At 37.1% G+C, this 23,673-nt stretch overlaps 1 protein-coding gene across 5 annotated transcripts; it reads right to left on the bottom strand.

Annotated features, from left to right (window-relative positions):
- Positions 1-624: 624 nt before the first annotated feature.
- LOC103422107 (probable polyamine transporter At1g31830) lies at positions 625-3,202 on the bottom strand. 5 transcript variants are annotated; one of them, XM_008360142.4, is made up of 2 exons: positions 2,948-3,202; positions 625-2,262 (listed from the first exon to the last, which is right to left on the bottom strand). In XM_008360142.4, exons 1-2 carry the CDS (start codon positions 2,948-2,950, stop codon positions 823-825), a joined length of 1,443 nt encoding a protein of 480 aa, XP_008358364.1. In that variant the 5' UTR covers positions 2,951-3,202; the 3' UTR covers positions 625-822. The 5 variants fall into 5 exon arrangements, with proteins under 5 accessions (XP_008358364.1, XP_008358365.1, XP_070662798.1 ...); XM_008360143.4 differs by having other exon boundaries at positions 2,830-3,202; XM_070806697.1 differs by having other exon boundaries at positions 625-2,367; positions 2,948-3,144.
- Positions 3,203-23,673: the final 20,471 nt, after the last annotated feature.

Below are 23,673 nucleotides of genomic sequence, written 5' to 3' on the forward strand. Positions count from 1 at the left end.
CAATTCATTTGATCCGACGGCCGGAAATTAAGAAGGTGTGTGAGAAGTAAAAATGGGTGTGGCTAGCACCACCCTAAATAAATAAACCAAAAGACCGCAATTTTGACATAAACCTAATTAGCTGCTAAGGTAAGGTTAAGCCAATATAAGGGGTTTTTCACAATAAGCCTCGGAATACTCTCTTTAATGATTAGATTACTGAACATAAGCTCAAAAAGTTGATAGAGGATGTTACAATGTGATCGTCAAAGTGTTTCTCACTAATATTAACAGTTGTTAAGAGCTAACTTATAACTTGTTTAAGGACTAATTGAGTTTACCGATCTTTCTTCGTTCTTGAGTGTGTGCCACGTGGAATGATGTTACTGCTAAGCAACAAGACAACATGTCGTAAACATTGGATGAGGATCCTCTTTGGGTCTTCTTTGTGAGGATCTTAGGGATTAATTTATTCTAGTCGTTTATCGTACAGTTTGTAGCCAACTTTTGTTAGGTATTATTTGTGTTCAATTTAAATAAAAATTTCAAAATAATTTATTGCCGCATAATATCTGATGAACGGATAGGATAAAATGATCTCCTTCCAAGGGACTGTTTGGCAAGCAAAGCAGATCAGATTGGTAGTTTTAGTACAAAAGTATTTGTATTGTACCACTTTTCAAGTGCATTTTGAAAAACACTTGGAAGTGCTTCATAAACTAACATCCATCAAGTGCTTCTTTTCAAAAAACTTCTATGAATTAAAAGCTCTTCTAAACTTTTTGTCAAAGTCAGAGACAACCAATTATTTCAAACACCAAATGATTACATTTATTGATGGAATCATGCCACAATACTATACTGATCATATGCATTGTGGATGTCTGGAAGGTTAGAATTCGTGGAGAAATTAAACCACCTCTTTTGTTTCGTGTGCTCGATGCAAGGATGCAGAAGCAGCCCGATGATCACCGCAGCGATGCTAACAGCCATTACCTTTGGAGTAGCAAGAGCTAAAACTACAAAGATTAACACCGTCGGAGGAATGCAGATCAAAATTGCTCCCACTGTACCCACCGGTATCTTAAAAGGCCGCGATGCAGCTGGGTGTTTCATCCTCAATTTCACAAACGCAATGAATTCCATTATCATTCCGAAGCAATACAAGTAGTTCTCAGCAGCTACAATCTCTTGGAAGCTCAACCAGGAAAGCAAGATTACACCGGACGCAGAGAATAAGATTCCGGTAAGCGGTGTGCCGTAACGAGATCTTTTGGCAAAGATTGAAGGAAGCATCCCACGTTCTGCCATACCCAAAAGTTGAAACGAGTCGCTGCTCATTTCAGCCACAAACATACCCATGTTTGACAAAGCAGAAGCTGCTAGGACCCAGGTTCTTAACCATACACCTCCAAGCATTTTAGCAATATCTGCAAAATACCCATCTGACCATAGATCACGTTCAACTGGAACAGCTCCGGTACCAATCAGAAGAGGGAAAATGTATCCAACCACAACCAAGATAAGGGCATAAAAGAGAGATTTCGGAAGAGTTGTACCAGGGTTTTCCACCTCCCCTGCAAGAGTACTAATTGAATCCCAGTAATTAAGATTCCAAAACAGCGTGTTCAAGTACAAAGTCCAATTCACAGTCTCCAGGTTTACCACAAACCAATTTGAAGGATTTAGTTTGGGGATTGCTATAAATCCCATGAATATGAAAGGAAGAAGTGAAAACACCCCCAGTAAGATAGCAGCCCAACCCACTATTGTCAAACCCCTGTAGTTCATGTAAGTGAGCATTGCTGTCAAAACCAACACGGCAACTGTCCTTGGGAGACCGCTTTCTAAAGCCGGAATTGCTGATTTGAGATAGTCAAGAAACAGAACAGGGTATAGAGCGTTATCAATCACCCCACTAAGCCATTTTACCCATCCTTGCTGAAAGCCCCAGTACGGTCCCAAAGCCGATGAGACCCAAACGACATATCCCCCATTCTCAGGGAACATAGTACCCATTTCTGCAGTTATCAAGGCCTCTGGAACACTCCATATGATTGCAAAAACTAGAAAACCAAGAAGGGCTAAAAGGGGACCGGCTGCCTGGACACTATCTTCGACACCAAATGGACCTCCTGAGACCTCGTAGAAGATCAAGAACACAAGAGGTATAATTGAAACCTTTTGATACTTATGTAAGTCGTGAGAGGATCCTTCCCCCAAACGAGCATACTCAGCAATATTGTTGTCCAACATTTGCCTAATAGGTGAGTTTCTATGTTTCTGCGCATAATGTAGTAAACATACTCTTACGAAATGCCATGGATTACTGGATTTCGACTGTTAAAGTGAAAAGGGAACCGAATACTGCAGAAGCTAACATTGTTCCTAGTTATTATATCTAAAGCCATCACTTTCAAGCAAAGGCAATTACTTTCACAGTAAAAAAACACATAAATTTAACTGAATTCACAACAGGATTAAGAAAAACTATACAAAAAGAGTATAATTTTCTATAATTCCAGAATTCCATTCATTGGGAAGAAGATAAATTCCTTGTAAAGTCTTTGTCATGCAACAAATACAAAATTGTTTACTCAAATCACAAACGCTCATTCCATCAAGCAATGAATTTCCAGCCACAAAATACAGGCAAACCGGCAAAAGAACCACAAAGCACAAACACCCACCAAAACTATCACATCAAATTGATAAAAACTAAACAAAATAACAATGTGGGTTCTCTCAAAGCAGCCATATAAAGCAAAAATCTCACATCCCAATTAGGCAAATTCCAAATTAATACAGCATCAATGAATCAATTAAAAAAAACCCAATGGGGAAATGTACCTCTCTTTCTGGCTTAACAATCCACGACCGATTTCAAGAACAACTCGGTGAAGAAACAAAAAAGGCCAAAAGGGGGGCGGGGGCGTTGAGTAAAGAAGAAGAAGAAGGAGGAGCTAACCATGAAAAGGAGGCAAGAGAGAGAAGTGGCCTAATCGGATTTGCGGTGCTTTATCGATGCGTCATGATGTCAGAGAAGCGAGCATCTGCGTCTCCACCACGCGTCGGTCTGAGTGGACGCACACGAATCTGATTCAGCTGTAGAGTGAGAGCGCTGCATCGCCGACACAGTTGGACACGGCTGCAGAGAAAAACAAACACAGATTTTCAAGTGTTGCGTTTATTACAAGGAGGCAGATTGTCTGCCTTTTGTTATGGTGTCGTTACCATTCTCTTCTATATTTATACGTTCATGGTTAAACCACGTTAATATTTTATATTAATTTTTTAATAAAAATAATAAGATAAAAAATGATAAGAATATAAAATATTAACGTAATTTAACTGTAATCGTACAAATAGAAGACGATGGAAAAGACATCATAACAAGAGGGCAGACAATCTGCCTCCTTATTACAAGGACCGTTAGCATATGGAATGTCGGATATGCAAAAGCATGTTTATAGGGTTTGATTGAAATGGAAAAAGGAGTTTTACTGAAGGTCGGGTTACCAACGAGACGTGGTTGATTTTGGACCGTTAGTAACTACGAGTCTTATAATGACCTATGGTTGATAATCCCCCACCTGTTTAACATGCATAATAGTTTGTTAAATAATGCTAATACTTAGACATTTAGTATCACGAGTTAGTGTTTTTTAAGTAAGATGTAATTTTGAATCTCGTGAATGACGAGTTCAATGTTAATTTATTTTTTCCATTATTTAGTATAAAGCATCTTCAATGCAAAATATAAAATACCTTGAAATTAGTATCCCTTTATATATTTTAGTTGGCTGTAAAACATTCCAACGACGGAATGTAAAATCTATTTCTCGTGTCTTTGTCACTGCATTATAAGCTCACCTAATTCATGCGGGATATTCCGAAGATGATCTAAAGGCTATAAATGTGTTTTGGCCCCCTTTACTATTCATTGGGTCACATAAGTACATTTCATTTAATTTTTAAGCTGGAAAATAGAAATCAATAAAATATTGAATACTTATCACAGTTTGATCTTGAAATTGGACCTTCCAATCAAAATGGACCCTTAAATAGAAAATCAATTAATTTGATTTCTAAAAATGGATCATACATATCAATTTGATCATTCCGTTAGCATTTCATCAAATTTTATGTTAGTGTGCTGATGTGTCGCACAAGTAAGTTCTATTTATCCACTCATATGTCCGCTTTAGTAAAATCTGCTTGTTTTTATTTTTTGTTTCTTTTTTATTTGTTTTATCAAAAACTTGCTTGTTTAACCACGAGTAGGTGTTCCAGTTATAAAAGACGGGTTGCGAGGCTTCCTTCAAACTAAAAACTAAAGGTCTTGGATTCGAAACCCCATGCTGGTGTGGAAGTCAAACTTGTGGCCAGGGGAAAGCTGAAATGCCTCTGTGAGTCCTTCTGACTTTCGGGAGAAGTGGATAACCGTGGCTTGCCACCAGTTGTTTCTTAAAAAAAATAAATAAATAAATAAAACTTGCTTGTTTGTTAGATATCTCTTTCAAGTTGTGCTCTCATTTTTAATGCCACTTAATATACATGTTTGTTTGTTAGCTCCCCCTATCTGTATTTATTGAATTAAGTAGAAGGAGCAACAGACCAAATACACAAAATACATGTTTTGGTACCTGTTGACCCTAAAAACTACCAAGCCTATGTGGTGCGTAGGCTGAGTAATTAATAAGCTAACTATGTCTTTCGATTGTGTGCGGGGCATGCCAACTCGACGGCTGAGCAGTAAAATATGTTGATGTCACGTTGAGCGCGTTGCTGACTTCTTGATTTTGTGACTGTGGCCGAGGAAAAAATACATCTCAGCCTTCAGATTTTAGAGCCTGAAGACAAGGCTGCTAGTTCTGCGAAGTTCACAAATCGTCGGTGCTGGGTTTGGTCACGATGATTATATTCGTGAGAGTATAAGCACGCTGAACTGGCACCAGACTATATGGACATAAATACTCGAAAGAGATGTATGTCTTGATGGTAAATGTGGTTTGGCCGTCGGAATGCCGAACTCTAAAATGTACTTGTGAATATCCAATCATAAAACAACTTCGCGTTCAACGTGCCGAGCCTAGTAACCTGTAACACCTCACTTTGCCAATAAGGCTGATGACATGACCTCTACTAACAAGGACTTGAAAATCCTTGTTGACTAAGACTTGGATAAATAACCAGTCGGTCTCGAAGCAGTATTGTTTATCCAAACTGAAGGTGCTCATTGATCGGCTGATTATACTGCTCCAGTATTGTTTATCCAAACTAAAGATGTCGCCAGTTGCCTTCACAGTGCTGTTTATCCAAACTGAAGATGTATTGGCGAGAAGAAAATGGGAGAGGATAAAATCTCAAAGGTTGTTGAGAAGTTTTGCGTATAGCAATTTGTGTGTTGAATTGGAGGGCCTCAATGTTGCCTGCAACTCTGTATTTATAGCATCCATCCTTTTGCTTGGCATGACCTAATAATTTCTTGGAAACCAATTGAAACTCAAACTCGTAGAATTAAGGCTAATCCGTGGCATAGATTGAAGCCTATCTTCCAGATGGTTGACTTTTCAAACAAAATAAAAACCTATCCCATCACCCATCCAAAAGCCTATCTGTGGCAGACTTATCCATCATAACCAAAAGCCTAGCCTACCTAGGCTTCTTACCTCATCATAATTCCATCAAATCACTTCACCAATTGAATTCATCATGCACATTTCCCCTAACGAAGACCATGTACATGCATGATGGTTCCTTCACCAAATAAAACTCTAAAAGGTGATTCTAATTGATGAAATATAATCGCCATATCTCAAGATAAAGCCACATGCAACAACCCCATTCACTCTAACACGTCCATGAATTCCAAGCCAATTTGAATTGTACCACCCACTTCAATAAGACTTGGTTTTGATAATAATTAGCCATGTAGGAGATTGCATGCACCTGGGGCTTTGATATGATGAGCCCATTCAAATGTCTTCGTGCAATCCTTTGAAGACGGATCAGATCATCTCTTTTCAAAACAATCAATTGGATATACCTAATATTAGGTTTAGATATCCTAATATATATTAAGAGATAATATCATAATATTATTTTTCAATATTAATTGAAAATCATTTCAACTATTTTGTCATTCAACTGTCTAAAATTCTGCTCATTCAACGACATTGATTACTTAGACCGATGATGTAATTTTGAGTCCAAACAGTAACACAAACTATGAAATCTTGAAGTAAGAGACAAAACTTCATAAAAAACAACCAAGGGGGCCCATATACACACATCATTAGAATTTTAAAGCTGAAAATAACAGACAAAGCAACCATTTTGCATATTAATCAAACTGAAAAAAACAAAAAAGTAAAGACTTGCTGTATCTTGGAGATTTGGACGATGCCCACCGTCTTTTACCACAATACCCATTGTTATGAGCTTCAAAGCTCAAGATGAGGCCTGGGTAAAAAATACCGAGAACCGAACCGAACCTGATCGGTTCGGTTTTTTTTCGATTCATTCGTTATGGGTACAAAATCAGTTCGATTTTTTGTGTAGTCGGTTCGGTTTCGGTTCTATGTTCGGTACATAACCGTACCGATCAGTTTTTCAATTAAAATTGTTACAATTTATTGTGATCATCTCCTGAAATAACTCTACAGCCTTGTTAGCATAACCATTCTTCGCATAACCAGATATCATAGCGTTCCACAGTATTACGTTCGGCGTTTACATCTGATCAAAAAATGATTTGGCAGCCATCACCTGCCCACTTTTTGCATACATTGCCGTGAGTGCAATGAGCAAGTCAGGTTCAAATTGAAGACCCATTTTAATCAAACAACCATGAACAGATGTCCCATGTCCCAAGTCTTCTACATCAGTATAAGCTTTTAGAACACTAACAAGAACGATCCAATCCGGTTTCACATTCAATTTTCTCATCAGACCAAAAATTATCAAAGCTTCCAAAGGCTGGCCATTTTGGGCATACCCCAAAATCATCGAAGTCCAGGAAACAACCGTCCTTTCACCTAAACCATCAAACACAGCCCTAGCACGATCTATTCGACCACATTTAGCATACAACGCCACGAGACCATTCTGCACAAAAACATATGATTCAAACCCATGTCTAAACACCTGTCCATGAACCTGTCAACCCATTTCGAAGTCCGGCATGCCATTGCAACCGTACCGAACCAATACTTGGACCGAACCTATTAGGTTCGGTACTAAATCGGTACACCCATTCGTACCGTACTGAACCGTACCAAAATTTTACTACGGGTTTGGTTTCGGTACTACCTCGGTACCAAACCGTACCGAACCATGCCCAGGCCTACTCAAGATACCTTCGAATTTTCTACTAATTTGTTGATTCCGCTGCTGATTCTTCATATTCTCTCTGAGATTCTAACCCTAGGATGCCCACCGCCAACCCCATATACGTTCTTTGTGGCGCTCATGCCTTCCTCTTCTATCTAGCAACGATTAGGTTTTGTTGTGGCATAAAATTACTTTTTTGCCTTCAGACAATTGCCATGTGTTGTGCACGTGATCAAAATAGATGAAAATTTTCAAAATCTCACGTTAGAAGGGAAAATTAACAAATTATAAAAGTTTAGAGATAATCGTTTAAAATTAAAATTAAAAAAAAAATCGGCGAATACCTTTCACGTTTTTAGAAAAGAGTTCCATTTATAATTTTATTACATGGTGTTAGGAATGTTCAACATTAATTTTAACAAAAATGCCACGAAAGGTGGTATTCATAGATTTTGCAAAACCTATTAATTTCTATGAGAAATATGTCAAAGTAAACAAGGAGGCAAGCCCCACCATACTATTGAGTTTCACATGATCTTTTGCACGTCATAATTAAAGGGAAGAGATCCCTTCCAGATCTCTCTCACCAAGTCTTAGGAATTCGGAGATCCGGACTCTTGAAATTGATCAAACGGTTACAAACAAGGGGTGCCTTTCTAAAAGTTATAATAATTGTAACCGTTTGATCAAATTTCAAGGATCCAAATCTCCAGATCCCTAGGACTTTGTGGGAGAAATCCGAAGGGGATCTCTTCCCATAATTAAAATGTATAAGCCATTTGGACAATTAAAGTCAGAAAAAATTACTGATGGAGCTCAGAATGTAGCCAAATGGAGTTTTGTTATCTATGTTGTCCAGGGATGTCCTGCATTAATCTTAGGGCAACGAAAATAAGTTTTATGAGCAACATTTTGTGATGACGAATGAAATTATTAAACTTTCACATGGATATTTTATGAGTCGAGCAATTTCTTGTGTTTAGAAACAATTTCACGGTTGCTTATTGTTTGGGGGATAGGCAACCCAATCCACTTTTTCCTCCCCAAATCACTCCAGCTCATATAATTGGGCTCAAGGCGAGTCAGATGGAGAAGTCAGGCAATTATCGCCTTGCCTAGCACCTTGCTTATGTGACACAAGGCTCAGCCACAATTTAAATTATTAGAAAATTGTAAAAATTATAAAAAACTAATTAAAAATATAAAAAGTATATATATATATATATATATATATATATATATATATAAAATTTTGTGTGTGTATAAATACCTAATCATGTTCTTCCACTTTACACTACATTTAAATATTTTCAAATACTTTCAACCTTTATTACTATCCAAAATTAAAAATAAAGTTATATTTTATTATTTTACAAAGTAAAAAAAAATACTAATATTTTAATAAAATTCTTTGAGCTATTCAGTTTACAGGTGAAGATGCACTTGCATAATTACTGTTCACTTAAAGGAATTGAGTTGCATGTGAGGGCCTTACTACACTGAAAGTGCTCTAATGGATGCGGTAGCTCTACCAAATAAAGGGTTGAGGAAAGAGAAAAAAAGAAAAAGAAAGAGAGAGAGAGAGAGAGAGAGAGAGAGAGAGAGAGTAAAGGTAATGCTAGATAAATTAAATTTGAAAACTAAAGAATATGGAAGTTGATGATTGGTTTATTACTTAAACATTAATAAACGTATTCATTCTTATGGTGACACATCTTTTAGTTTGCAAATTTTATTTCTAAATTTAGTCTCACTAACATTACCATAAATAATAAAAGGGTAAATTACATTTTACCCCCTCATGTTTGGGGTCAATTGCAACCCCATACAACATCTTTAAAACATTTCAATTTCATACATTTACTTATCATTTTATTTTAATTTCATGCATCCATTAGAAAATCCGTTAAGTAAATCGTTAAGTGATGACGTGGCAAATATGAAATCCACATTTGTGCTGACATGGTTGCCAAATTTGTACCACGTGGTAAAAAAAACATTTTTTTATGCATTTAAAATATAATAATTTACCCTATTAAAAAAAATCCCCCCCCAAGACCCACCTTCTCCTTCTCCTCTACTCTCTTCACCTCCCATCCCACCCAAAAAACCCACACCATCCCACCCCACCCCCACCTCTCCTGCAACCCCCCCACCCTACCCCACCCCCACCCAAAACCCAAAAAAAACCCACCTATTTCCAGCAACCTCATCCATCTATTTCTCTTCCTCATTCTCTCATTCTAACCTCGAATTGTTGTCAATCGGACCCACGAGATGCAACCACCCCTACCCCACCCAAAACCCAAAAAAACCCACTATTTCCGATGACCTCCTCTATCTCCTTCTCTTCCTCATTCTCTCATTCTAATCTCGAATTGTCGTTGATTGGACCCATGAGATGCATCCACCAACGACATCGGAATGGGATTTTGGTATTTGACAATCAGGGTTTTTGGTTGATTACAAATAATCTGGGCATGTCATCACTTAACGGTTTACTTAACGGATTTTCTAACGGATGTATGAAATTGAAATAAAATGAGAAGCAAATGTATAAAATTAAAATGTTTTAAAGATGTTGTATGAGGTTGCAATCGACCACAAACCTAAGGGGTAAAATGTAATTTATCTATAATAAAAATGGGAGAAATGTGGGCCAGTATGCCATGTGGCAACCAAGAAACGGTCACATCAAGATGGTGCAGTTAAAGGATTTGGATCATCTCCTAAGCAAGGGGTCTAAATCCTCTTGACCCAATAACACGGGCAGTTAGATTTTAATCGAACGACTACAATTATTATAACTTTTAGATGGGTCCCCTGTTTGTAGTCGTTGGATCAAAATCCAACGATCCGTGTTATTGGGTCAGGAGGATTTGCACCCCCTACTTAGGAGAGGATCCAAATCCGCTGTTAAATAGGCCAAAACACCCCACAACATAAGCTACTTGACGGTCTTGGATGGAATTAACGACGATAGGGTAAAGTGAAAGGAGGCAGATTGTCTGCCCTCATGTTTGGGTGCCCTTCCTATCCCCTCCTATTTGTGAGGTCATGGTTAAGCTACGTCAACATTTTATATTCTTATTGCTTTTTGTCTTATTATCTCTATAAAAAAAATAATATAAAACGTTGACGTGGCTTAACCATGACCGCACAAAATATGAGGGGATGAGAAGGGTACCTAAATAGAAGGGCAAACAATCTGCCTCCAAAGCGAAAGAAACCTGTTTGGACTGAAAATATCCTAAAATACGGGGCCTAAAAGCTTTCTTCCGAAGTCGACAATTTAAGATGGTTTTGGTCATTTTTGGAGGGTAGCCTTAACTGGCTTAAGGATAGTTAAGGGCAAACTTGTCTTTTTATTTTATTTTAATTTTTTTAAACAAATGGTATTATTTACATTAAGAGGGAGGGTTGGACTTAGTCTCATCATGAGTTATCAACAATGTGATTCAAATTTGTTTTTGGCGAGAATCAAATCTAAGACCTTTCACTTACAAGTAAAGAGGAACACCACTATATTGTAGTACTAAGTGACAAGGGGAAACTTGTCTTTGGGTAGTGAAATTTCATGTGGCATAGAGGTATCATTGATTGTAGACCACAAATGAAGACGTTTTGGTGGGGATGATGAATGCTAGGGTTTGTCACGAAATACTTTAAATAAAAGAGTAGGAGAAATAAAAAGAGACACTCAAACAATCAATCCAACAACAATTCTTAAAAACTAATGGAGACAACTTCTTCATTAAAACCTTTATCAAATTAAGCCAGAGATTTCTTAGTGTGTCGAGAACACGGCTAGGTAGATCAAGTGTCATTCTCCAATCTTTTGAATGTGAAAGCCCTCATTCATTTCATCATAGTTTTTTTTTTGGGTCAATTATTCCTCTTTATGAATGTCCATCTTGTATTAGCTTTTGTTATATTAGTGCGACTCTCTCTAAATCAACTATTATCATTTCAATACAAGAACCAGGGGCGGATCTATTAAGGAACCAGGGTGGTCCCGGGACCACCCGAAGCTTGGAAAAATGGCTGTGAGGATCTTCAAGGACCACCCTAGTCTGGGCAGTGATGGAGAAGAACAGCAACCATGGTGGCTGCTGCACGCTGTGCTTTTCAGAAAGAGGAAGAAGAAAGCCAAATTTTTTTTCAAAATGACTTGGCCAAAACGACGTCGTTTTAAGCCAAGTCATTAAAAAAGTTTGAAACCTCACTCACGTGAGAACCCTCACACGATCAACTCCTTCAGCAATCAAAACCTTCACTTCAATAATACCTAATTATGCCGCTTGGCCCGCTCCTGTTCCTTAAGCATCGATCAACTCTCTGCTGCACCGCACTCTAGTTTATGTTCATCGTTGCAACTTGCACCGATGAGCGGGGCAACGACATCTCTATTCTCCGTGTAAAGCTCTGGTCTGGACTCTGGAGGCTAGCTGCTAGTCCTCTTCTTCTTGGTCGAAGAGGTTTGTACTTTGTAATTGTACTCTCTTTGACTCTGTGAAGTCTTTGTCCATTAAATAATTTTGCCATCCACAGATCCACTATCTGATAGTGTTATTGTGTCTGTGTTAGTATATATGAATTGATAGGGATTTTTACTACTTATGTGAACGAGCTTAAATCTCCTATTTTACTTGCAAGAATCACAAGGTTATTGTAGTATAAACGGATTTCGCAAGGTCATCACCACAGGGATTATTAAATAATTCGAACTAATCAGATTTCATTTAATTATTGTAAAGTAGAAATTGAAGTGATTGATTTTATAACCTAATTAAAATAAAAAAACGAATTTAATGAATTAAAATAAACAATCTGCAGGACTAGAGAAGAAAACAGTTCTGAGAAAATCAAATTAAGAAAGCACTAGGGTTCCACCATCACCTAGCAATCCTATGAATTTTTACCCATTACTTATGATCTATACATGCTACTTTGAAGGTTAGATTTTCCTAATTCATATTCTACTTGGAACCTCCAACATAGAACGTATATCTAACATGCAACCCGTCCGGACGTTCGGATCAAATCTGAACATGAAAGACTCATTATGCTTTATGAAAATCCTTTGAAAAACCATGCAATCCTTAAGACGTGATATTCATCCTAAGTGAAATTACAATTATTAATCACAAGAAGCCAGCGTCAATTTCAGGGAACCTTCCGACCAAAATTGCATCAAATTACTTTTCTAAAAATCCTAATGGTGATCAGGCATTAAAACAATTAGATAGTTTTTATCCCGGTGATTAACAATTCAAAGTACGCATGCAATCAATCATAAGAAATTAAATAAAAATCACATATTCATGCTAAGGCTCAAGTCTTCGCCCTAGCAATAGAAATTAGTTCCGCATATTCATAATTGAAATCATAGAAAATATATTCAAGAAAATGATTGAAAGCACCTTCAAGTAAAAAGTCTTCAAAACCCTAACAATTCTCTCTGTCTCCCCAAAATTGCATAAAAGAAAGCGTGGTGAAAAATTGTAGACGGCGAAGCAATATATTTGCTAAGCCACCACCACAAACCCTAGCCAACTAAAATTAATAAAAACCCTAAATAAAAATAGTAAAATTCGTCTAAAATCTGAACAGCCACGTTTTGGCCCATAAGCTGCTCCAAAACTGGCCCAATATAGCTGGATTTAATGTTTGGGATATTCTGAACACTTTTCCAGAAGGCCACAAACCCATCCGAGGTCATCTTGGGCTCCAAAAACGCAATTTAAGCCTAAAAACGTCATTTTCCAGCACTGCGCACTGCTTCTTTATTTCATCGCCAGAAAATAACCGCTTGGTGGAAAAATTCCAAATTTTGATACAATCAAGCTAAGTGACTCACGAACGTCCTCCAACTGGAATTACTCCAAAATTCATCCATTTGGTCCTGTTTTGCTCCAGAGGAAGTCGAAAGTCCTATATTGAAAATACAATTCAAAGTATCAAAATTCTTCCAATATATTAACCAAAATATACTAAGATTAGAGTAAAATATATAATATAAAATATACTCATCATGAATCATGAATGTGTAGGTGGGTAGGGTTCGGGAGCAGAGGAAATTTATGCTTATGAAATGTTTGATCTTTAGTTTGAAAGAGAGTAGATTAACTAAAGAAGTGGTAGTGTGTGTAACGTGTTGGCTGTATATTGTGAATTGGAGCGTAGAACTAGTTTCTGATGTTAAATGGGTGGCTGAAGATCGGTGCTTTCTTTCGATATTCGTTTCGTATTTTTGTGTAATGTGTTGGCTATACACATTAAGGGATTGAACCTGCTTTGTTACTCTCTGTAATTTTGTCTTCCAATTGTGTGGCATTTGGCTGAGTGTAATAAGTGCATACTTTTCAATGAAGGCCAATGAACAGAGCATCACTAAAATGCCCTAATTAGAACAAAACCTTTGGTTACACCGTGTACACTCCAATTCAAAATGAGAACTTAAATTTAGTGGCTGTCTTTACTAATTACGATGGACTTTTTACACAGAATTTCACATACTAGTTGTTATCAATTAGTTGAACACTCCAATTCAAAATGAGAACTTAAATTTAAGCAGGTTCTATTCTACGATATTTGTCTCATATGTTTTTGTGTAATGTATTGTGAATTGGAGTGTACAACTAGTTTGTGATCCTAAAAGGGTGTGTAAAAATCTGTGCTTTCTTTCGATATTGTTTCCGTGCTTGTTTTATGAACTTGAGGTGGTAGTGGAATTGCAGGGACTATTTTGTAGAGTATAGTGAGTTGATCAAGCTGCAGCCTTTGCCTTTGGAAGGTGTAAACTATATATTCTACAATCTGTGCGTTTCTCACAAGTGCAAGGTATGTTGGGACCACCCCAAGTTAAAATCCTGAATCCGCCACTGACAAGAACTAAAGCAATTTCTCTCTTTTTTATTTATTTTTATTTTATTTTATTTAATATTTTATTTTACCTCTTTGAATCAAAACTTGAGCTCCTAGTATTAAAGCTTTAGTTCAACATTTATATATTGTGATTTAATCATCTACATAAGTAAAGTCCTTAATAGAAAAGACAAGGCTAAATAGCCAAAATGGTTCTTGAGATTTGCATAACTTATCACTTTGGTCCATAACATTTCAAATCGAGTCCCTGAGATTGTCCACCATCCATCATTTTGGTCATTCTGTTAAAAACTCTGTTAAGTGTCCCGGAGCTCTTGGCCGGAAGTTTGGGCAATTTTCAAAGCTTCGTAACTCAATCGTTTCTTAACCAAATTCGACCCATACTATATCAAAATGAAGATAGGAAAGTGTAGAATAAGATTATACCTATTTGGAAGCCCAATGGATGCCAGAGATGGCTGGAAAATAGCCTCAAAGTTGACCGGTCCGAGGGAAAACTGGAAAACTCGTCGGAAACTGGGTAAACTTTAAACGTTCATAACTTCTTTAATACTCAACGAAATCAAGTGATTCAAAAACGAAAATCATACTTCTTGATGAGATGAAGATAATGGTACCTTTGTAGATTGCTAAATCGTCGTGGTTTGGCCAGAAAACAGCTCGAAAATGGCTAACTTGAGACCAAGATAGCCACTTTCGAGCCGTTTTTCGCCCAAACCACGGCGATTTAGCCATCGAAAAAGGTATCATTATCTTCATCTCATCAAGAAGTATGATTTTCGTTTTTGAATCACTTGATTTCGTTGAGTATTAAAGAAGTTATGAACGTTTAAAGTTTACCTAGTTTCCGGTGAGTTTTCCAGTTTTGCTTCGGACCAATCAATTTTGAGACATTTTCCGGCTATCTTCGGCAGACATTGGGCTTCTAAATAGGTATAATCTTATTCTACACTTTCCTATCTTCATTTTGATATATTATGGATCGAATTTGGTTAAGAAACGATTGAGTTACAAAGCTTTGAAAATTGTCCAAACTTCCAGCCAAGAGCTCCGGGACACTTAACGGAGTTTTTAACAAAATGACCAAAATGATGGATGGTGGACAATTTCAGAGACCACTTTTATCGATTTGAAATGTTAGAGACCAAAGTGATGAGTTATGCAAACTCAGAGACCATTTTGGCTATTTAGCCGAAAAGATAAAGAAATAATCTAAAGTTGAGCCACTCTCAGTAAATGTTACTATCTTTTGGTTAGAGGTGAAACAAAGGCAGTTTCTATCACATACACGCTATCTACTGCAACAACTAGTGGTGACACACAAGACCCATGAGAAATTTAGGGGCGAACAAACGATTTTTCAATTTTAAAGAGCAAAATGAGACTCAAATTCTATCTTAAGCGGCGATAAATATCTAGCGGACCAAAATGTGAGTTTGTGAGAATTTGGGCTCCACTTCACTATTTTCATGGGGTCGACACCTTTGAGTTTATCCAAAATAGGTCTGATATATTGTATTCTTTTTTAAATTTTATATTGCATTTTACCAAAATAATAATAATTTATATTGCATTGAACAACCTTGTGCAACCTAAAGTTACACTTTATACTTTCTCATGACTTTATACAATTCATTAATCTAAATCCAACCATTAAAAAAATAAGCCTATCGATTCAACGGCTAATAAATTTTTTTTTATTAAATATAAATTCATATGATAAAATTTTCGGTGAAGAAATAATTTTCTTCTACTAGGAAAAAAAAATCGGTGGCAACTGGCAATCATTGTATGGAGTCTGGAGTGAGAATTGTTGACCTAAAAATATAAATCTAATTCGTCTATTTTTTTTAATAAACGATATTATTTACTAAAAGAAAATGAGCTTAGTTGAATAATAAACTATTAATAATATTGTTCAAGTTCTCTTTTAGTGAAAATTGAACATAAAAAGAAGAATATCACTAGATTATATTACGAAAGGCTTCTTAGAAAAATTTAAATTCAAGAATTAAAAAAGGAGAATTTATAGTGGACCGTTCATAAATCTAATTGAATATACAACCAAAAACAACGAAGCAGAAATAAATTTCATTCGCAAGTAGTCCTTTGCCACATGTATAAAAAGAAGTTGAGATCTTGCATGATGGCAGAGGGGATTCGAATTTTATCGTTAACTAATTTAACAAAATCAATGGTTTGATAAAAATAAAAGGGAAAGAAATTTCATTGACTCAATCCAATAGTAACTAGACACGTGCCGTCCCCACATGGATCCACCCCCCAAAAAGCGCGTGCGCCATCTCCTACTCCCGCTTCACAAAGGCTCCCGACGCAACACAAGAACCTTCCCGATTCAGTCTCCTACTCCGTCTCTGAAAAATCCCAAATTTTTTTTTCATGTTTTTCTAGTCGGAATTGTCGATGGAATCCATTTCCAAGGAGATCTCCGCCGTTAAAAACCCTAAGCCCAATTCGCATTCCCATTCCCATTCCCACTCCCATTCCCCGACGTTTCTCCTCCACAACGGCTTCAGCGACGAGGTCGATGTCTCTGACATCGAGATGATCACGATCCAGACCGTCACCTACACCAGCCTCAGGGACCTCCTCCCGGCGTCGCCGCAGCCATCGATCATGTCACCGATTCACAATTCCAGCTGGCACGACGAGATTCCGATCAAGAACCCGCTCGTCAAGCATGCCGCGCTGGCGTACCTCCAGCCGATGTCCTCGCCGCCAGAGGTCGGCGATAAGGGATTATTCCGGATGATCCGGGAGAAGTGCAACTGTGAGTTCGGGTGCCTCGGTTGGTTCGGCGACGTCGTTTTGAAGACAGTTAGGGACGTGTTTGGTGGCGTTTGTGGTTGTACGAATAGTTTTGGCGAGATTGGGGATGAGGAAGACGAGGAGGGGGAGGAGGAGGAGGAGGAGTGTTTGAAGGTTGACTGAGAGTGAAGGAGAGGGGTATTTTTGGAAAGTTAGGGGTTGACTGGTAGATGATGGTAAAGAGAGAATTGAGTGAGGCCTTCTTTTTGTATATACCATTTATTTAATTTTTTTTCTTTGTTGGTAATTGAGTTTTGGTGGGTGGCTTTGTAAATAGGTATACATCGTGTTCGATTTATTAATCACCGAACGCATGATTCGTGGGAGAGAATTTGATTTTTTTCTTCTTCAAGAAAATGTTATTGAGATTTATTTTCTTGGTGCTGTATATATTTTTTGGTCAAATGTAATATATGGATCTCTCAGTTAAGATTTTGTGGAATTCTTTGCTTCTAGATCGATTAGTGACCAAGTTTTCTGCTTTGTTTTTTAAACATTTTGATTATGACTTTCTACTTATTTTATGGTGTATAAATATAATTGCCGTGAGTAAAGTTTCGTGTTGAGTACTTAGTAGCTTTAGCTATGGAGTTTTTGGAGATGGATCTGCGATATCAAACGAAAAAGAACACTAAGTATGAATGTTTTCGACTTTGAAGACTAAATTTGTAATCTAAACCCTACAGTATTTTGGTGATAATGTTATTAACCGAAGTAAGATGATGATTCCATTGCATAGTGACAGCACCGATTTGTCTTTGTATATCTAAATACAAACCCAAAAGAAGTGCATATTCACATTTTTAGAGGTTTAATAACAAATCTCATAAATTACAAATATTATTTTTTTTTAACTTTTTCTCGGGCAAATATTCAAACTTATTAAATTAAACAAATATTCATCAAACTTATTAAATTAAGCAAGTATTCAACCTTCCATGACTATTTTAAGAACATAGAACCACATTCATTACTAACTATACATGAACGTTCACACATAATTAAAAGATTTTATTGCCACCCACAAAACTCACCAGTATTTTTATAACATTTTTCTTACAAGAAAAAATGCTTGGCAGTTCACAAAATGCTTCAAAAATGATAGAGACTCAAAAGAACAACTAATCAAAGTAAGATGCGGACTTAATCTTCCTTACTCCTCTAGAAGAAAATATAATAAAAATGACTCTGTTACAGTGCAACCTACTAATGTTCGAATGCCAAACAAACTTGAAATTATTTTGTGATAGCGAATTTTAAGTATCAAATATGGAAAATTTTCCAACATGAAGTATGCATACTAATTATATATACCAAAGACTATTCCATGAGGATATTGGGACCATGACGACTATGACATTTTTGGGAGCTTAGTGACTAGTCACTAGTATATAATAACATCCTGGCTGACTAGGATTATCGTCGGTGATCACTTCTAACTTCTAAGTGCTAATCGTCTCATGAGGGATGCACATACGTCACCTAAGAAAAGACGTCTGGTTTTTTGTAATGCCAGGTAGATTAATTTATATAACATGTGATATGTTAAAAAATAAGCATGTTGTTTAACACCTAAATAATAATTCAATTATCAATAACCACATTATATAATTTATAAAACATAATTTAAATAGATGGTCTCCCTAATATTATTTTTTTTATAATCTAACATTTTTTTAAGTGAGCCTATTACCAGGTACCTTTTAAGGGAGACAGTTGTTCCAATTAGGCATGCTAGCCCACCACATTTTATATAAGGGGGCTAATAAGGACACTTCAAAAAAAAAAAATCATTGTACCTTTCTTCCAATTGTATTTTCATTTTCATTTTGCAAGTGGTTCTTTACCACAGTGGTGGAAATGTGTTTTGCTCTTGCATGACCGCGTGAGTTTGAACCCCGTCAGTAGCTATTCTAACATTTAATGACACACCCTGACCTTGATATTCCTCGAATACCAGGATAGACATGTGCTGGCCGACACCCGAGGGTGACGAAAGCCATTAATTGATTATAAGAGTAATGATTAGAAGAAAATATTCATGAATAATATCAGAATTTAAGAGTAAATAACAAAGTTCAAGGAAATGTCTAGAGTGAACCAGACACAATCTAAAATAAGATTTACAAAAAGGAAAGATCATTACAAGATATCACATAAGTAGGTGATAGATTGCTACTGGTAGGGGAATGCCTCGCACGTCGAGTCGTAGTCCTCAATTCTATGACCTAAATAGGGGCGCAAAACAAAGGTGAGTGGACCAAGTTCATATATACATAATAATAAAACAATTATCAAGATATTAACCCCCACAGTTATATAATGGAAACTACTAGCATAATAAGTGATGGATTTAATAAAAATCCTAGCATACCAAAAATATCTTAAAAGCCATATTGCGGAACAACATCGCGGAAATCAAAACAATAAACGCATCGTAGATCGTCTCATAAGCGCAGTGTGTTGCTAGAAAGATCACTGAATATATATAACTCCCGATCTAATATCTGCTCCGTGGTCCCTGTGCCTGTAGCCAGAGATTACCAACTCCCAGCCCAATGCCTGCTCCATGTCCCTCAGCTCGTAGCTAGGGATTACTAACTCCCGGCCTAAATGCCAACATCAGATCCTCGCCCCAGGCGGCATAGTGTCTTCTAGGTACGCACAAATAATTATGCCTCTCATAAATAACCACTTCATACTTCATAGTATAAAGTTATCCATCGTCTATACTATAAAGAGGGGTTTCTAAAACATGTTCTAACATCCTATCGTCATCCATCAGATAGTCTACCAGATCATTATTTTTATAGAAAATAAGATATATTAAATATAGCTCAAAATAGGCTAACATTTAATTCCTCACCAAAAACACGAGACGAATTCAATAAATTCAATAAACAGGTTTTACATAAATCGATCATAAATTCGTAGGCATGCTAATCATTTATGCAATTAAATCATAAAATCATGTAATTTTAGAAAGGGTCCTTAGCAGAAGAGTTGCGCGAGTAAGGATTAAGAATTTCTCCACTAGCAACTTTACCTAAGCACAAAAATGGTAATAAATAAATAAAAAAGATTTTCTAAAAGATTGGGCTTGAACTAAATAAAATAGGGAATTGGGATTGGATGGGTTTAGGTTTTAAAGGATTTTAGGAACCTAGGGTTTTTGGGTTAAAAAGGTTTTAGGATGAAGGAATGGGATTTGGGCTTAAGCCCAAACATATACACACCACAAACACACACACGCACGGCATGCACATGCATGCATGGCATGCATATACACACACGCACACACACACTAACTCACACACACACACCACAAAGGCCGGCCCTAAGGCCTCACAAAAGGGCAGGGCTTTAAGCCCTTTAAAAGAAATCGGCCCAAGGTCCTACAAAATAAGGCCCGAGGGGGAGGGAAAGGCCGGATGGCCTGGTTGCCGAGGAAGAAGAAGGCCGGAGCTGCTACAGCTCCAGTCACCTGAAAACATGGGCTCTAAGCTCCGATTTAAGTACGAACATGAAGAACAAGGAGAGAGGAAGAGGTTGCTACCTTCCAAAAACCGTGACTCGGTTGGAAGTGACCGGAAATGCCCTTGAAATGTACGGGTTTGCCGGAAAATGGGTGTGCTTAACCCAACCAAGCTCCTGAAACACAACCAAGCATCATGCTAACAACGAGAAGGAGAGATTCGACTTACATAACGGGAAAAAGAGAGAGTTCGCCGGAGCTTTGCTCTGCGCCGTCAAGCTCACAGGGTGAAGGTCCTGGGCTCATTGCGAGCCTGCTTGATGGTGATAGGGTCCTAGTGAGTCCAGAGGGAGAGAGAGACGAGAGGTTGAGGGAGAGAGGTACGGGAGAGTTGAGAGGGACAAAGTACAGAGAGAGAGCGAGAGGAAGAAGAGATAAGTCTTGGGGGGGCCAGAAAGAGAGAAAAGGGAGAGGGTTAGATGGCTGACACGTGGCAGCTTAGGGTGAAAATAACAAATACTACAATTATTTGGGGATGGTTGTAACATTTAACTTACTAACGCTACCGTTTCACTAAAAAAAATTGTATTTTCATTTTTATTCTTTCATTTGTTTCAAGTGCACAATTACTCGTTAAACATTTCCCTTTATATAATTCTGCTTTAGAAATTATGCACCACTTCAATGCGCGGGTGTGTCATTTTTAGCCTCTTATACACTCATGTTTAATTTTGTTCATTATTTTTGTTTGATTTATTCAATTTGATGATGACCATAAATAAAGAGAAATATTTGAGAAGTTAAAAATCACCTGGATAGATCATTTTTAGCATCTTACAAATTATGCGAGTTGTATGATATCAAGTTTTTTACAATTAGGTGACCAAATGTCCGTTGTTGCACCACCATACAAATTGATATGATGAGCGGAAACCCTTGTCTAATGGCATAGCTGTTGATTGATTCACCCTCCAATAGGGTTCCTCGTTGTTTGCAAAAGGGCAAAAAAGATAGCCCCTTGATGCACATGCATCCTTTCATCATACCTTTATACACTTGCTTTTTAGCCAAAATGATACTTAAGATTTATTTAACTTCTAATTTTAGTTCTTAAGATTCGAAATCAATAGAAGTAATCCTTACGTTTGTCCACTATCAATCATTTTGGTCATTCCATAAAAAAAATCTAGATTAAGTAAGACTAAAATAACAAAAATACACTCAATTTTTGTCAAATCATTTGACCCATTGTTTATTAAATTTAAGATATTTTTGTCATTTTGGTCCTTATTTAATATAATTTTTCTTGGAATGATCAAAATGATTGATGGTGGACAAACTAAGGGACCACTTCTATTTCTTTCAAATCTCAGATACCAAAATAATGATTTATGGGAATCTCATAAACTATTTTGGCTAAAAAGCCAACATTTAATTGACTCTTATGTTCCATTCATATAGAAAGCAGCGGAGCGTTTTAATTTTGCTTCTTCAAAGCCTTTTTCTTCAAAGATTGATGGAGCACTTGCCACTCGCATAATTCTTAGCTGTGAATCAGCTCCATACATGTACTGTACCAATCTAGAGGAAGCTTGACAATTATTGAACATCCGTTGTTTTGATGGCTGAACCAATTTGGAATTTCATTGCCCTCATAGACAATGCTAACTGAAGTACCACCAGTGATATCCTGTAACAGTGATGCACATCAAAATTAGTAAACTCTTGCATAAAGTGGAAGAAGTGAAATAGACAGTGTGTGCTCGTGTGAGAGCAGAGAGACCTTATAACATTCTTCTTCCTTAAAGTTCGCTGGCGCAGTTGCAACTCGCATGATTCTTAGCTGTGCATCAGTGAATATGTTGCTCCGTGCCTTATGATCCAAGTTTCGGCAATTGGTAAAATAATAACTCCCTCGAAACAATTCATATTTTTCCCAAGCTTGTGTGAGTGAATTTCTTGAAATTGACACTGTCGTTAGTGACCTGCAGTCATTTGCTTCAACACTACGTAGTACATGGAGCTCTGGTAAAGATCGAAGGTTTCTGCAATAGTTTAACCGCAGGTGAGACAATTGACAACCTCGTTTGATGCTTGAAGGTATGCTCTCAAATTTGGTTCCTCCTAGATCTAAATCTCGTAACCAGGGTAAAAACATGAGGAGGTCGGGGATTTCTAATTTAATACAGAAACATAGGCTTATTAGTTCCGAAGAGCACAAACCGAGTGAGAGATTTAAATTGCTGAGACTCAGGCAGCCAGCAAAGCTCAACGTCTTAAGATGTTTTGAACTGTATATGCTGTCTGGGACAAACTCAAGGTTTTCGCACCTATCGAGAATTAAACTTTGAAGCCCAATTAGCATTTTTATCGATGAATGTAGCTCTTTAACCGCTGTTCCTTGTAAACTAAGAAATTTCAGATGTTCCATAGGCTCCAAAATTTCTGGGAAGTATTCGAATTCAAGGCAATCAGTGAGGTCAAGTCTCTCAAGAGATTTTAACTTACAAATGCTCTTTGGTAGACTCACTTGCAATAACTCAGTTTAATTGTAGTGAGACCAAGGAGACACTGAATCGCCGATGTGGGCAATTCCTTTATTGTGGTGAAAGATAAATCTAAGAATTCAATGTTGTCAGGCATCTGAGGAAAAGATTTTAGATTTTCAGAGTGTCCCAGATGAAGATAAGTAAGCTTGTCAAAATCTTTGAAATATGATGGAATCCGTGTCAATCTTATGCAACCAGAAAAATTTATATGCTCAATTTTTGAAGTGCGAGAGAGATCTGGAACCTCAGCCAGATGTGTGCAATAACTAAGATCGATCACTTTCAAGTTTCCAAGATTCTGTAACAAATTAAAGAGAAATTTATTAACTTGGCCGAAATAAATTTCCACATCCACCATATTTCATACAAGGTTAACTCAAGTAAGTACATGTACCTGGTTTTTATTCCAAAGTGGCACCTCAAGTCTGCTATAGGGCATTCGAAGCTCAACAAGATTGTTTGGAGAAAACTTTGATGGAAGAGATTTCAAAGGGTATCGGTCCCAGCAAAGATACCTGAGAGCATTGGGCAGAGATTCAAGACCTTGAGAAAGGTCAATCTTGTAGTACACCTCGCCAAAGGTAGCATCATGAAAACCTATAAATTTGGGAAAATCCT

The sequence above is a fragment of the Malus domestica genome, chromosome 10, assembly GCF_042453785.1.
Source record: "Malus domestica chromosome 10, GDT2T_hap1".
Classification (NCBI taxonomy): Eukaryota; Viridiplantae; Streptophyta; class Magnoliopsida; order Rosales; family Rosaceae; genus Malus; species Malus domestica.